This window comes from Siniperca chuatsi, linkage group LG21 (genome assembly GCF_020085105.1).
Source record: "Siniperca chuatsi isolate FFG_IHB_CAS linkage group LG21, ASM2008510v1, whole genome shotgun sequence".
Classification (NCBI taxonomy): domain Eukaryota; kingdom Metazoa; phylum Chordata; class Actinopteri; order Centrarchiformes; family Sinipercidae; genus Siniperca; species Siniperca chuatsi.
Window position 1 is genome coordinate 19,915,005 of NC_058062.1, and position 13,055 is coordinate 19,928,059.

At 42.3% G+C, this 13,055-nt stretch overlaps 1 protein-coding gene across 1 annotated transcript; it reads left to right on the top strand.

The window, feature by feature from the left end:
* Nucleotides 1–1,638: 1,638 nt before the first annotated feature.
* nags (N-acetylglutamate synthase) lies at nucleotides 1,639–9,433 on the top strand. The gene is made up of 8 exons (XM_044180335.1): nucleotides 1,639–2,405; nucleotides 4,843–5,114; nucleotides 5,688–5,901; nucleotides 6,065–6,245; nucleotides 6,446–6,485; nucleotides 6,672–6,803; nucleotides 6,997–7,179; nucleotides 7,907–9,433. Exons 1-8 carry the CDS (start codon nucleotides 2,031–2,033, stop codon nucleotides 8,085–8,087), a joined length of 1,578 nt encoding a protein of 525 aa, XP_044036270.1. The 5' UTR covers nucleotides 1,639–2,030; the 3' UTR covers nucleotides 8,088–9,433.
* The last annotated feature ends 3,622 nt before the right edge of the window (nucleotides 9,434–13,055 follow it).

The following is a 13,055-nucleotide window of genomic DNA, read 5'->3' on the forward strand; positions in this document are numbered from 1 at the left end:
TACGTTATTAATGGAGGAATTCAACCTTCTTGTTTTTTTTTTTAAACAAACGCAAAAAGTTACATAAATTGCACAAATTACAATTCAACAGTACCTGCAGCAGAGGCAGGAGGACAGAGGACAGGAGGGACTGATACTGACTGATGTCTGAGTTCTTCATTCTTTCTAAACTTCACTCCGTATTTTGACGTCAGGAATGTGATTTATTTTACTGACATTTTAGATTTGTTTTCGGTGGAATATTATTGAGTTTATATAGTGACTTTCCTGTCGCTGCTCTAGAAACAACATTTAGTTATATTTAAAATATTCAATTCTAATCCTTTTCTGAATTTATTCTTTTTTTAAAAGAATATATCTTTTTAAAACGCAATTATTTAGTAATGAAAAACAACCGATAAATATAGGTAAGAGTAGTAGAATCGATAAAGCAGCTAAGTTTACAAGAATTGGCCAAATTTTAAAATGCGTGGCAAACACAGTTAGGCTACATACAGGCAGCTTTCGTTTTAGCTAGTTCGTAACAGTTAGCTATTAGCTTAACAAGCGCGCGGTGGCTGTAACAACTGCGGACAAAGCAGGTGGAAAAATCGCTTTTCGACTCTTTACTCGAGTAACGTTACCTTCACCTCCCCGGTTCACCGTCTCCACCGCGGCCTGTCTGCTCTGCTGTCCGCTATGTGTGTGTGTGTGTGTGTGTGTGTGTGTGTGAGTGTATAGGAGCTGAGGCCCGGCCTCGGTCATTCGGGGTCAAATACGCAGAGGACAGTGAAGCTAGTGCGACATCCCTGATACATACTAAAAACAAGCTACACAATGTAATACCTCTGAAAATGACGTTGAAGACGTTTTAAGGGCCTTAGTTGTAGCTAAATTGATTTATCAACTTTTAATACTGTTTAAGACCACCGCGGACACCGTGGAAAAAAGCAACACAACTTAAAGTAGCTAAATTAATTTACTGTTCCAGAGTTTCATCTGAAAACCAGTGAGGTCAGTTTTAGAGAAGTGCTTGCAATATTGTTAGCAGTGCAGTGAACAGAGGATACAAAACCATTGAGAGCAATAACGTGTTCAGCCTCAAGTTCATCACTAGCCAGTTTACAGAAAAGTCGAAGTGCAACAAACATTATACAGATTTCAAATGATGGGTCTTACGGTAATATTTGTATGGGTACCAGCACATATTGGTATCAGAGGAAATGAAATGGCAGTTAGGGTTGCAAAGCAGGCCACAAAGAAATGCGTACATTGATGTGACAGTTAGCTTCAGTAAGACAGAAATCAAGAGCATGATTAAACAGAGTTCAAAGGAAAGTGGGAGAAGTGAGGTGTTCAGGAAGGAACAGGAGAGGTGAGCCAATAATATCGAGTCTTAGATTTGAATAGGCAGATGCGACTACTGCGGTTCGAACCCGGCTTCCACCAGCCTACACTGATTGAGGGTATAATGAGGTTTTTGTTGTTGTTTTGTTTTGTTTTTGAATGATGTATACTAGACATTCTGATCCACAGTCCATACCAGTTGGTGGCGGTAATGAACCACTTCGTTATTTGCCAACTGCCAATAAATCTCAAAAAACAAGAAGAAGAAAAAAAAGAAGCGGAAGTAGTAGTAGTATTAGTAGCAGGAGGAGCAGCAGCAGCAGCAGCAGCACTACAACGGCTCTTGTGACATCACGGATACTACATCCACGTTTTATAGTCTATGTTCTTTCTTCAGTCTTTCTTCAAAAGGCAAAACGACAAAGGGATTTTTCAAAAGCCAAAGTTGGAGCGTTATTTTAATATTTATTTGTTTTATTTCGGTTTTTTTTTGATTATGACAACAAAAACCCATGGCCCCACCCCCGCCCCCGGCTGATGAAACTGGCTGATGAAATCGTGCCGACGCAGCAGCGCGTTGAATGAAACACGCTCTACGGCGTTAACGGCTACTGAGCGCTACTAGCACTCGGCGGGGACTTCATGCGGTTGTCACCAACTACAGCCGTCAACCCGAGGGACTCAGAAATCTGTCAGCAAGCAACATGGCCAAAGTGAACAGCGGTTCCTCCGGTTGTCGGGCCATGGTGATGGCAGGAAAATACCTGTCGAGCCCGTCTCCGCCGGCGCTGTCCCGGAGTTCCTGCCAACGGCAGCGGAGGATGTTTGGTCCACAGTATTGCATGATGAGCTCTGACGCGGCCGGAATGAGAGGAAAAAGCGCGACTTTGACCCAGCAGGAGAACCTGGGGTTTATCTCCGCCGCAGACCGACATGTGCTGCCCAACCGGAATCTGATTTACCGGGACGTGAAAGCTTTTCTCAATGAAGTCGGTGGAGACCCCCGGGAGGCTCGGTACTGGCTGACGCAGTTCCAGAAAGCGACTTCGGCTCAGTCTCCTGTCTTTGCCGTAATGGAGGTATGGCATGGTAACATGGAACGTTAATGCATGCATTGGCGCCTGGTTATGTTTAAAAAAAAAAAAGAAAAAAAAACATTTACTGCATTTCTACACCACCTAATCTGGCTTTTGGTAACAATAGAGGATCATTTCCAAAACATAAAATAATCATAATTTTGTATAGGCCCGACTCAGTCTTACAGTTAGACGAATAATAATGACACATTATGAGATTGTGTGTTCCTGGCTTTGTTGAACGCAACTGCATGGCTCATTAATTCCCTCTGAGCCAGCTGTGGTGAAGCAGGGTTGGATGGAAAACGTGCTGGACAGGGGGTGGTGCTCTAACAGAGGTTTGGGAAACACTAACTAAAGTTAGTGTGATGTGATGTGGGGCGAGGGAGAGAGCGGGGCAGCAAATTAGCCTGAGATATTAACAGTAATTGGACAAAATCACAGAGGGGATGTAGTGGGTAAACTATAAATGTCCGCTGGCTAAACTGTCCAATGTTAGATAATGGAAAACTCAAAAAAAGATGAGCAAACCATAAGTTGCATTTGAAAAATGTGCATTTACCCTCCACTGCATCCCAAATAATAAAATCAACAGGGCTAATGCAAAATATTTATAGCCACGTTGCACTTAAAAGAGCCGACTCTTTGGCTTCATTTAGACTGCAGGCAAATCAGATTTGTTTCTCACATCAGATCTTTAAGACAGACTGCCTTGTTGTTATTTGCAAGTTCAGGTCGGCTTTGTGTGTCCAGACATCACCGGCCTATCTGCGTGGGTTGCTGTGGTAACGACGTAGCCATCAGTAACGACGTACGCAGTGGAGAACCATCATCTCGCCCTCCAAACAATCGCGCTGTCAAGTCGCTCCATCACACCAGACAAACTCAGCGACGGAGTTCTGCGCCGAGACTTGACAACGCGCAACATGGATTCTGCTCAGCCGCTCCACGGATGTATTCTAAGTATTAAAAGTATTATTAATGAGCTGCTCTGATGCACTTCCATCACTGGATTTGACGGCGTCATTGTGTGTCACATCGCAAGTGACGCAAAAGACCAGAGCATCAGAGCGTCCGGACTGAGACGATGAGATCTGTAGAAATCCAACCCTCCAAATGTGGCTTGGATCCAATTTGCAAAAATCGCATTTCATGTGGTTTTTGGTTGTCCAGATTTTCTAAAATCAATCTGGAAACAATCCCAAAAACGGATTTGGGCTGGCAGTCTGAACAAGGCTTTAGATTTGGCTCCTTCGCTAACGTCTTATCTCCACAGCCGAATCCTATCCGACTGCTAATCGGTTCGGCATTTCAGCAACATTACAATCCTACTTTTAGCTAATTTAAAGTTTGGCTGGACTCAGTGGGCTAAGTGGGTTCATTCAACATACGCTAGCCTATCTTTTCCTCTGTTCCATTTTCAGTCCATGATCGCAGTTAGGCTAAATGGCATGTTCGGAAACAGTCAGACTCCTGTGTGGATTGACAGACTGTGATTGACAGCCAAAGCTTGCTGTGGCAAAAGATTAGCGACGGGTTCGACTGAACCAACTCAACTGGTGGTGTGCTAAAATGTGGAATGTTTTATTGCTAGTTTTTGTCAGTTGCTGCAAATAATAAAATGATCACTGATATAGGCTGCTTAAATATAATCACCTGATTTTAGGGACTGTATGATAAGTTTATTTTTTAAAAGACAAAAAGTGGGGTAAGAAAACCATAACTTTGCTCCCCCTAATTGAATAATGGGGATGCATTTGCTCCACTTGCTCCATTGCTCAGGCTCCCATTTCCGCCACTCAAACAAAGAGGGGTGGGACACGGCACTCTAAATTCGTTATAACTAATACTAATTCTTAATTAGTTACAAGTTAATTTCAAGGAAAAAACATAAAATAAAGTCTAAGAAAGTTTAGGCTTATGGAAGCTGGCAGTTACCAAATATACTTCCTAATGAATACTGTATATTATTTAAAAATTCGGAAGTCAAAACCTGCATTATACTTGTACGACACAAAAAAAGGTTCAAGGAATGTTCAAGTGCATTCAAGAGTTAGCAAACTTTGTATTTGTGCGTAAATCCATCGGACCTGAATGGTCGCCCTAAACTACCAATAAAATAAGAACATTAACAGAAGAAAAGCCACTAAAACATGATTAGAAACCCATCTTTTGCTAGAAAATAAAGCCACATTAGAACACTAACTGTAACTTAATTCAACCCAAGAAATCTGACAACTCCAAAGATGTAGTTCTAACACATAAATCTGTGACAGATGCTGTGACACGAGAGGGTCAGCTGTAAGAATAATGACTGATGGTCGGACCGAATCGACCCTGTTTTGTGGTTTAGACACTAAAAAACCTCTTTTAGAGAACTACTTAGTTTAAGACAGTGCTAACTAATGCTTCCCGCCTTGTCTGTCTCTGTCCCTCCCAGGTGGACAGCTCAGTGTTCAACAACAGGGAAATGGTTCAGAGGCTGGCCTTCGGGCTCTCCTTCCTGCAGCGGATGGATATGAAGCCTGTGGTGGTGATGGGTTATGAGGCAACAGGACCCAAGGAACCGGTGACCGGGTCTCTGTGCACCCTAGGGCTGATGGAGCGGAGCCAGCAGCTGACCGAGGCTCTGCAGCAGCACTCGGCCACCGTCCTGCCACTCTTCTCCGCCGAGTCCTTCCTCCTCCTGCATGAAGCCCCAAGTGGAAGCAGGTGAGGGTTGAGACGTACCAGGTTTCTTTTTACATTTGGAGGACGTTTTCCATTAGATCCTCCCTGCCTCCTAAATGCCCACTTCTTTCAAACCCCACACCTCCAGTTTTTAACAGTCTTTCTGGAAAAAAATTAAGTCTTGAACCCAGGTTGAGATGATCCCGATGACATCATCAGGTTATTTTTTCAAACTTTAAAAGACATTATACAACTCTTTCCACAGGTTCAGTAGTACTCCTCGTGATGAGTAAACTGGGCTTAATGTGTAAAATCGTTGGAGCTCCCCTTTAAAGTCAGAATTTTTTGGTTGTATAAAAATGTTGCTTAAAGCTTTTTATTGTGGTGTATGTATCTAATAACACCATTAACACTGTTAAAAACCCATTATTTTGTTATTATTAATATTATGAAGTTATGGAAAACATAGAAGGTCTGTAAACGTCAAATCACAGTGGACACAGACTGCTGCTTTGGCAGACAAATGTACTGTATATCTATTTTTTTCCAAAGATTCTCTCCTCTTAACAGCCCTTTGACTCTGCCTTCATCCTCTTCCTTCTCTTCTCCCTGCAGTGCTCCACCCTACGTTTCTGTGGACACTAGCCTCCTCCAGTGGAGTCTGAACTGCGGGACAATCCCATTGGTTTGTCCAGTCGGGAGGGATGGGCAAGGTTGCTCGGTAATGTTGGACCCAGAGGAGGTGACAGCGGCTATTTCCCGAGCCCTGCAACCCCACAAAGTCATGTTCCTGAACAACACAGGAGGCCTCCACAGCCAGGAACGCAAGGCACGACACTTGGCTCCCGCTCTGACTGTGTTTTTCATAGACGTAGTAGATATGCCAGCAAATGTGATGTCTGACTATGTGCACAGATGCTACCTCTGCATAATAAATGTACATATACTGTAATAAAAAGACTTTTCCTGATCACTTCATATTTGTGTTACAGGTGCTGGGCAGCGTGTCATTGCCTAGTGACCTGCCCGGTCTGTCCACGGCGGCGTGGCTGAGTGCCGCAGAGCGCCGCAGAGTGACCACCATAGCCAGACTGCTCAATCAACTGCCGATTGAGTCCTCTGCGGTGATCACCTCCGCCGACACACTGCTGACCGAGCTGTTCAGCCACAAAGGTGATACTGCTGACTTGACTTGCTGACTTTTACCCACACATATGCATGCAGAGCTGTCTATTTTGAGGTGTAACCCAAGAGGGCACTGACCCATGTGTGTGTGTGGGGGAGGTGGTTTTGACCACCCGACAATGATTTAGTTTATATCTAAATACAATTTCTGTAACTACTTGTTTTTTCTTTCTGTACTTCTGGCTCAGGTTCTGGGACACTCTTTAAAAACGGAGACCCCATACACCAGTAAGTACACACAAACGTGTAATCTGACCCGTAGCCCTAAATTCAAGTCATGATACCAAAATTACCTTCTTAAAAGAGTTGAGTTGCTTTCTCCTTCACAAGTTTAAAAGTACAAGAACACACACTGCATTTGACCCATGTATTGCATTAAGAATACGTTATTGTTTTGTGTGTGCGTGTGTGTAGGTACAGCTCTCTGGATGGGATTGATGTAGAGCGTCTGCTGGCTCTCATCAACAAGTCGTTTGATAAAACTCTGAGGCAAGACTACATCAACTCTCTGGAAGGACGACTGCACTCCATCTACCTCTCTGAAGGGTGTGTGCAACTATTCCAGGGAAAAAAAAAAAAAAGTCCAAATTGAAGGTCTTAACTATATGTCCACAAGACCACATATAGATCCAGATCAGCATTATAATCTGCATCCTGTCTTCCTTACTGAACAAAGGCCCATGGATGTAAGTATGTCAAACATATGAATCTAAGATTTTGTATCTCTCTGTCCCTCCAGCTACAGTGCGGCAGCCATCATCACCATGGAGCCGGTGAACGGTGGCACTCCCTACCTTGACAAGTTTGTGGTGAGCGGCAGTAAGCAGGGTCAGGGCACCAGCCACATCCTGTGGGAATGTATCAGACAGGACCTGGGCAAACTGTTCTGGAGATCCAGAGCCACCAACAGGATCAACCCCTGGTAACACACACACACACACACACACACACACACACATTTTAAGACTTTGATGTTGCCATTTACATCATCCAAAATTGGGAGTGTACCCCATTTAAACTAATAACTGTGCATGTGCAGTGCTACAGTACAACTGCTTAGAGATGTTTTTTTATTTTTTAAGAATAAGACATAAGTAAGTGCTAGCAAGGGTTGTTGGGAAGGTGGGCATTCACTCTGCTGGACACATGCTGATAAATCTACAGCCTCTGATTGGAGAAGTGCCGCGTCAAAGCGCAGTGCCATTTCACACGGCCGTCCGCTATGTTTACCTTCATTAAATTGCCTGAAAACGACAGTAGGCTGCTACAAAATAAGCACGCACACCAGACTGGTTGGTTATAACTTGGTATTCTCGACAGTTCATGCGGGAGACGTCAGATTATTTTTCAACGTTTTTAAAAAGCAAAAGTGTAATTTCATGTTTTGTTCTTAAAATGTTGCTGTGTCACATTTTATAATCCTAAAAATATATATATTTTAATCACCACACCCTGCGATCAGTATTCCACGTCTCCCAGCTCTTTTGCACTTTGCGCTGCTGCACATACATGAACCAAGAGAGCAGGTGCACACAAGACCTACCGCTTTGCATTTCTGGTTTCGGGATTAAAATAGGGCCCTTAGTCTTGTTACAACCATGTAATTTGACATGTTCTCTCTCTCCCCCTCCCTCCCTCTCTCTCTCCAGGTACTTTAAACAGTGTGATGGCAGCTTTGTTAATGGGGTGTGGACCGTCTTCTGGTTTGGTCTGAGAGACATAAGAGATTCTTACGAGCTAGTGGAGTATGCCAAGAACCTCCCCGACTCTTTCCACGAGTCCTCTCTCGCTGCCTCCCAGCAGCCCCCCACACCTGCCACAGGATCCTGAACCGCCTCCTCCCAGCTGCTGGTCGTGTAGCTCTTTAACTCCGGAGAATTGTTAGTGCTACTTCCTTAAGCTCTGAGGCTCTGGAGTTTATTTTCGTTTAGCCTTGGAGCTATGGATATTGTTTTCTCATATTTGCTCTGACTGGACTTTGTCCTTATTTGTGGAGCGTCTTTTCTCGGGTTTTTCCTCTACCTTGAAACTTGAAAACCAAAGCTACAGTGAACTTTTCATACATGTAGTATTTGGGTAAGCTATAAATCTTTATTATAATATAAAGGGTACAGTCTAGACCTGCTTTACATGAAAAGTGCAATGTGATAACTAAGAGTTATAGTAGAGCTAGAGTACAGTAGTAGATCTATTAGGGCTGAGGGTTTCCACTTTGCTAAGAAACACCATGTCCACACTAAGGTCGCTTAGCTTGAAAAGGGAAGTTTTACTTATTTATTTCCGCACATTTTTCATCCAGACAAAACAGGTGTTGTTCACACCCAGAATGCTCTCCAGAGAGGAGAAATCTCAAAACTATGGTCTTAAGTTGTAATGTGGACCAGGAATACTGAGCTTTTCAAAATGATTACTGCACTGTATGCTTTCACAAACCTCCAGATCTTTCTGTGATCGCTTATTTTGAAGGACAATACATCTAAGTGCGCAATACAGGGGTTATTAAAGGGGCACTCCACCTTTTTACACAAAGTTCAGTTTTCTTGTCTTGTCACGGGGAGTCCTACTCAGCCTATGAAAACAGTTGTATGATATTTTAAGTTTGAGAAAATAACCCTGATGATGTCATAGTGATGTCATCAGGGTTGTCTTGGCTTTGGGGGGGGGGGGGGGCATTTACCTGTTAGGCAGGGACTGAAGAAAGATGCTGTCGAGTTGCATTGTGGGAAATGTAGGATCCAGCATTTTAAGACCCTAAAAGTCAGCATATCTTATAGCTTGTGCTATATACTTTGATTTTGAACATTCTTTTTTTTTTTTTTTTTTTTTTTTTTTATTGTCACTTGCAAGTCCCCTGACTGTAATAGCTGGAGTATCCTTTTAATTTGTATTTAAAATATCAGATTAATTCACAAGCATAAAATAATGACAAATAACAGAAAGAAGAAGAGGATTTTGCCAGTTTCCTATGGTTTGTGCTGACCAAATTGGGGAAATGGACAGTAAACTTTAGAATCCACTAGCTTATTTGGCAGCTGATCATAAAACAAAACTCTCTCTCTCTCTCAAAACTCTCCTTGCCATGGTTGTCATGCACTTCTTAAATGTGTGAAGTGTAATAACTTATTGCTTATTGTTTGTGTGTTATATTATACCATCAATAAAATACTTAAGACCAATCACTCCGGGTTCTGTACTTTGTCTCAGAATCATTCCTTGGAGTCACGCTGAAAGTTAAAACACTCCTTGAGAGTTATTTATGAAGGTCCTACACTGCCTTTACAGCCGGGACATGGACGATTCCTAGGAGAATGTGAGGCCACTGTGTTATGACATTCAGAGTCGCAAAGTTGCGGTTTGGATTATTAATGGTAACATTCAATATGCATAAAATAGCACCACTTGTGTTTTACTTGTATAGGTATATAACTTTAAACAAACATGGTTATATATGCAGAGATATTGGTGACGAAACTAATAAATAGCTTCTTGGTTTGTTGTGTGCAGTTTCGTGTAGGAACTATTTCTACATGAAACTGCTCACAACAAGGTCTGTGCATTATCTTGAGTAAGCGGGTCATGATTTCTGGAAAGAGACATTGCTGTACGTTATTCAAATGTTTTTTTTTGTGTGTGATGTTAGCTACAGTAGCAGGAGAGTTGTGAGTATCGCTGTCTGGAGCTGCTGTGCTGGCTCTGGGAAACCATCTCGTCCTCTCTGGCTGTTAGCTTCGCAGCAGCAACTGTAGGGACAGTTTGCTAACCCACCACCTAGCTAACGTTAGTTACATTAGTTGCTGCGTTGTTGTTCGCTCTATATCGTGATATTTGTCATTGTGCTGGATTTCTCCAGAATTGCGTACTCCACCTTTTAACAAACAAATGAAAATGCAAAAATGCCAATCATTCTGTGGTTTCAGATTCTCCAGGGTTAGGATTTGTTGCTTTTCTTAATAGATGAATCGATAATGAAAATCTTATTGCAGGGTGAAAGCTTATTGTCTTTTAGTGTTCCCAAAACATCTCTCCTCTCATGAATTGTTTCTGCCTGCACACCATCTCCTGGAGCTGGTATTTCAACATTATCTCACAGGATTATATTGGTTGGATTGGATTAAATTCTGATCTGAAAATTTGGTATGTCAAAGCAGATCCAAAGATTGCTGTCCTGAAGTTTGGGATTCAGATTTGGTAATCCAATCCTACCTTTAAGATGGACAAAATGCTGCATTTGGGTATTTCAAAATTTAAGGCAGAGATCTGGATCAATTTGGGATCATTTATATCCCACCTCAGAGGTGGATTTGATGTAGACAAATAGCCTAGGCTTCACTTCTTGCAGATATTGTTACCCAAGATGTTCATTACATTTAAACTCTAAATTGAATGTGCCCTTCAAATGTGAAAGTGCTTCAGTTCTAACAGAACAAAGTTATTGAAGAAATGTGAAGCATTGCGAAATATAGTTAGGCCTCCTGAAACAACAACAACAGGAATGCAGGGTCCAAACAGGGTTTTAATTGTGCTTTTTATTGTTTTAATTAGGTAACAACACCAACAAAGAAGTACATAGTTGGCCACTAACAAAACTAATATTTTTAACAGAATTTAACAGAACTTAGCTCACAGGCCTGAATCTGAAGAAGAAGCAGCTGTATTCTCAGCCGTGTCTCTTGCTGCTGAAGCACAGTCTGCTTCAGCTGTTCCTCAGCGAGGAGGATTTGTTTCACTGCCCTCTCAGTCTCCATTTTCAGCAGCTTTTCATAACCGTCTTCATTGTCAGTACGATGCTCTCAAAACATTGGCAGGTAGGGTCCGGTTGGATCCCGGTGATGCAGATATGACCAGATAGGGTTTTCCAAATTGAGTCCCAGTCATGGATGTTCATGACGCTGAAGTTAGCTTCCGATTCAGCAGTTAAGGGAAACTTAACTTGCTGAGCTTTAGAGGGGTTTAGTGAAAACTCACACAGTCAGACACACTATTTTATTTCCTCATTATCGGTGGTTATCCAGACAGTCTGTGTGCATCTTGAAGAACAGCCCCATCTACACTAGGGGAACTTACCCTCCTCCTGGTATGCAGGAACCTCATAAACTATTGTTATTTAGAAAGTCACACAAATGATTGGAGACTGCTTTCTCAAGGATCTTAGAGAGAAAGGGAAGGTTAGATATAGGTCTATAGTTGGCTAAAACCCCTGGATCGAGAGTGGGCTTTTTAAGAAGCAGTTTAATTACAGCTACTTTAAAGGATTGTGGTACATAGCCTGTTAATAAAGACAGATTGATCATATCCAGTAAAGAAGTGCTAACTAAGGGTAAAACGTCTTTAAGCAGCCTAGTTGGAATGGGGTCAAAGAGACAGGTTGATGGTTTAGATGAATTAATCATCGAAGTTAGTTGAAGATCAAAAACCACTATACCTAGACTTGTCAAAACTGCACTAGATTATCCCAGAGAGGCTAAAGATTCTTTAAAAGACAGTTTCAGATTTGTGAAACCTTTATTTTATTTGTGAAAATGCAAAAAATTGATTTCACATCTTTTTTCACAATGTCAAATCTGGACTACATTATCCCAGAGAAGCCAGAGACTCTTTAAGACACAGTTTTAGATTTGCGGAACCTTTATTCCATAGAGACAGAGCACAATTAATGAAGCCAAAATATCCCGTATACGGTAGCTACCATCTTGCGCTGGTGATGTCATTTGGAGCCAGAATCATGCTCAGTGGTGATAGGGGTCGGATCTGCGGTATCGAGGTCCCGCTCATACACCCGGTCGCCACAATAGTGAGCTGGCCTCAGCTGTGTAACCCCCTTTTTATAACATAAAATAACTAATTAAAACCAAACTTATCAGAAAAATTCACACTTGAACATACATCAGTGTGTATTTGACGTGTTCTTTGAGTTTTTAGTTTGGCCCATGTCCCATCTGCTAACATGGCGGGGGTGGGGTTTATGACCTTTACTGCAGCCAGCCACCGGGGGTCCATCTTTATATACAGTCTATGGATGGGATGCACTACCAACAGTGTAAAGAACCCAGAACTAAGTTTTTATTAGCTGCCGAACTGAAAAACTGAGCTTTTAAGAAGACAAAAGTGGATACAGGCAATAAGACTTGAGGCATCAGCAGGAAGAATCGGAAAACTGTGGGATCCTGACACTCAAGTTGCTTCTCAAAGTCAAGGATGCTTCCTTGGTAGGACGGGTCCTTCCAAGTCGGGTCCTACAGAGGCAAGGCAAGACTCCTTCCTAGCATTCGCACAGAACACACAATGGAACAGGCTAACAAGTGTGCAGGTGTGTGTCATTGCATCATTGAACATGTCCCGCCTACAATTCCGCGCTCTCACAAACACCGGCAGAAAAGGATGCGGCATTAGCTACTGTGCTCGTCTACTACTTTTCTCTTTCTCACGTCCTAGTGTGATACTTTCCCTCATCAATCTTCAGTCTTGCACCATCATCAAAGTTAACAAGATGCTTTTGTTAGCAAGGCTACTTAATAATTGCATTGTTATAGTAATGCAGATTTTGCTTTAGATTTTTAGCCATGACAGCAGCATGGCTCTTTGGATGGCAATGTCTGTTGGTCCGCTGCTTTGGTCCAGACTGAAATATCTCAACTACTACCAGATGGGTTCAAATGAAAATTTGTACAGACATTCATGGTCCCCAAAGGCTGAATCCTACTGACTTTTCTTCTAGCGCATCCAGCAGCTCAAATGTTCTATTTGTCCAATACTTTGGTTTATGACCAAATACCTGCAAAACTAATGACATTCCCTCAG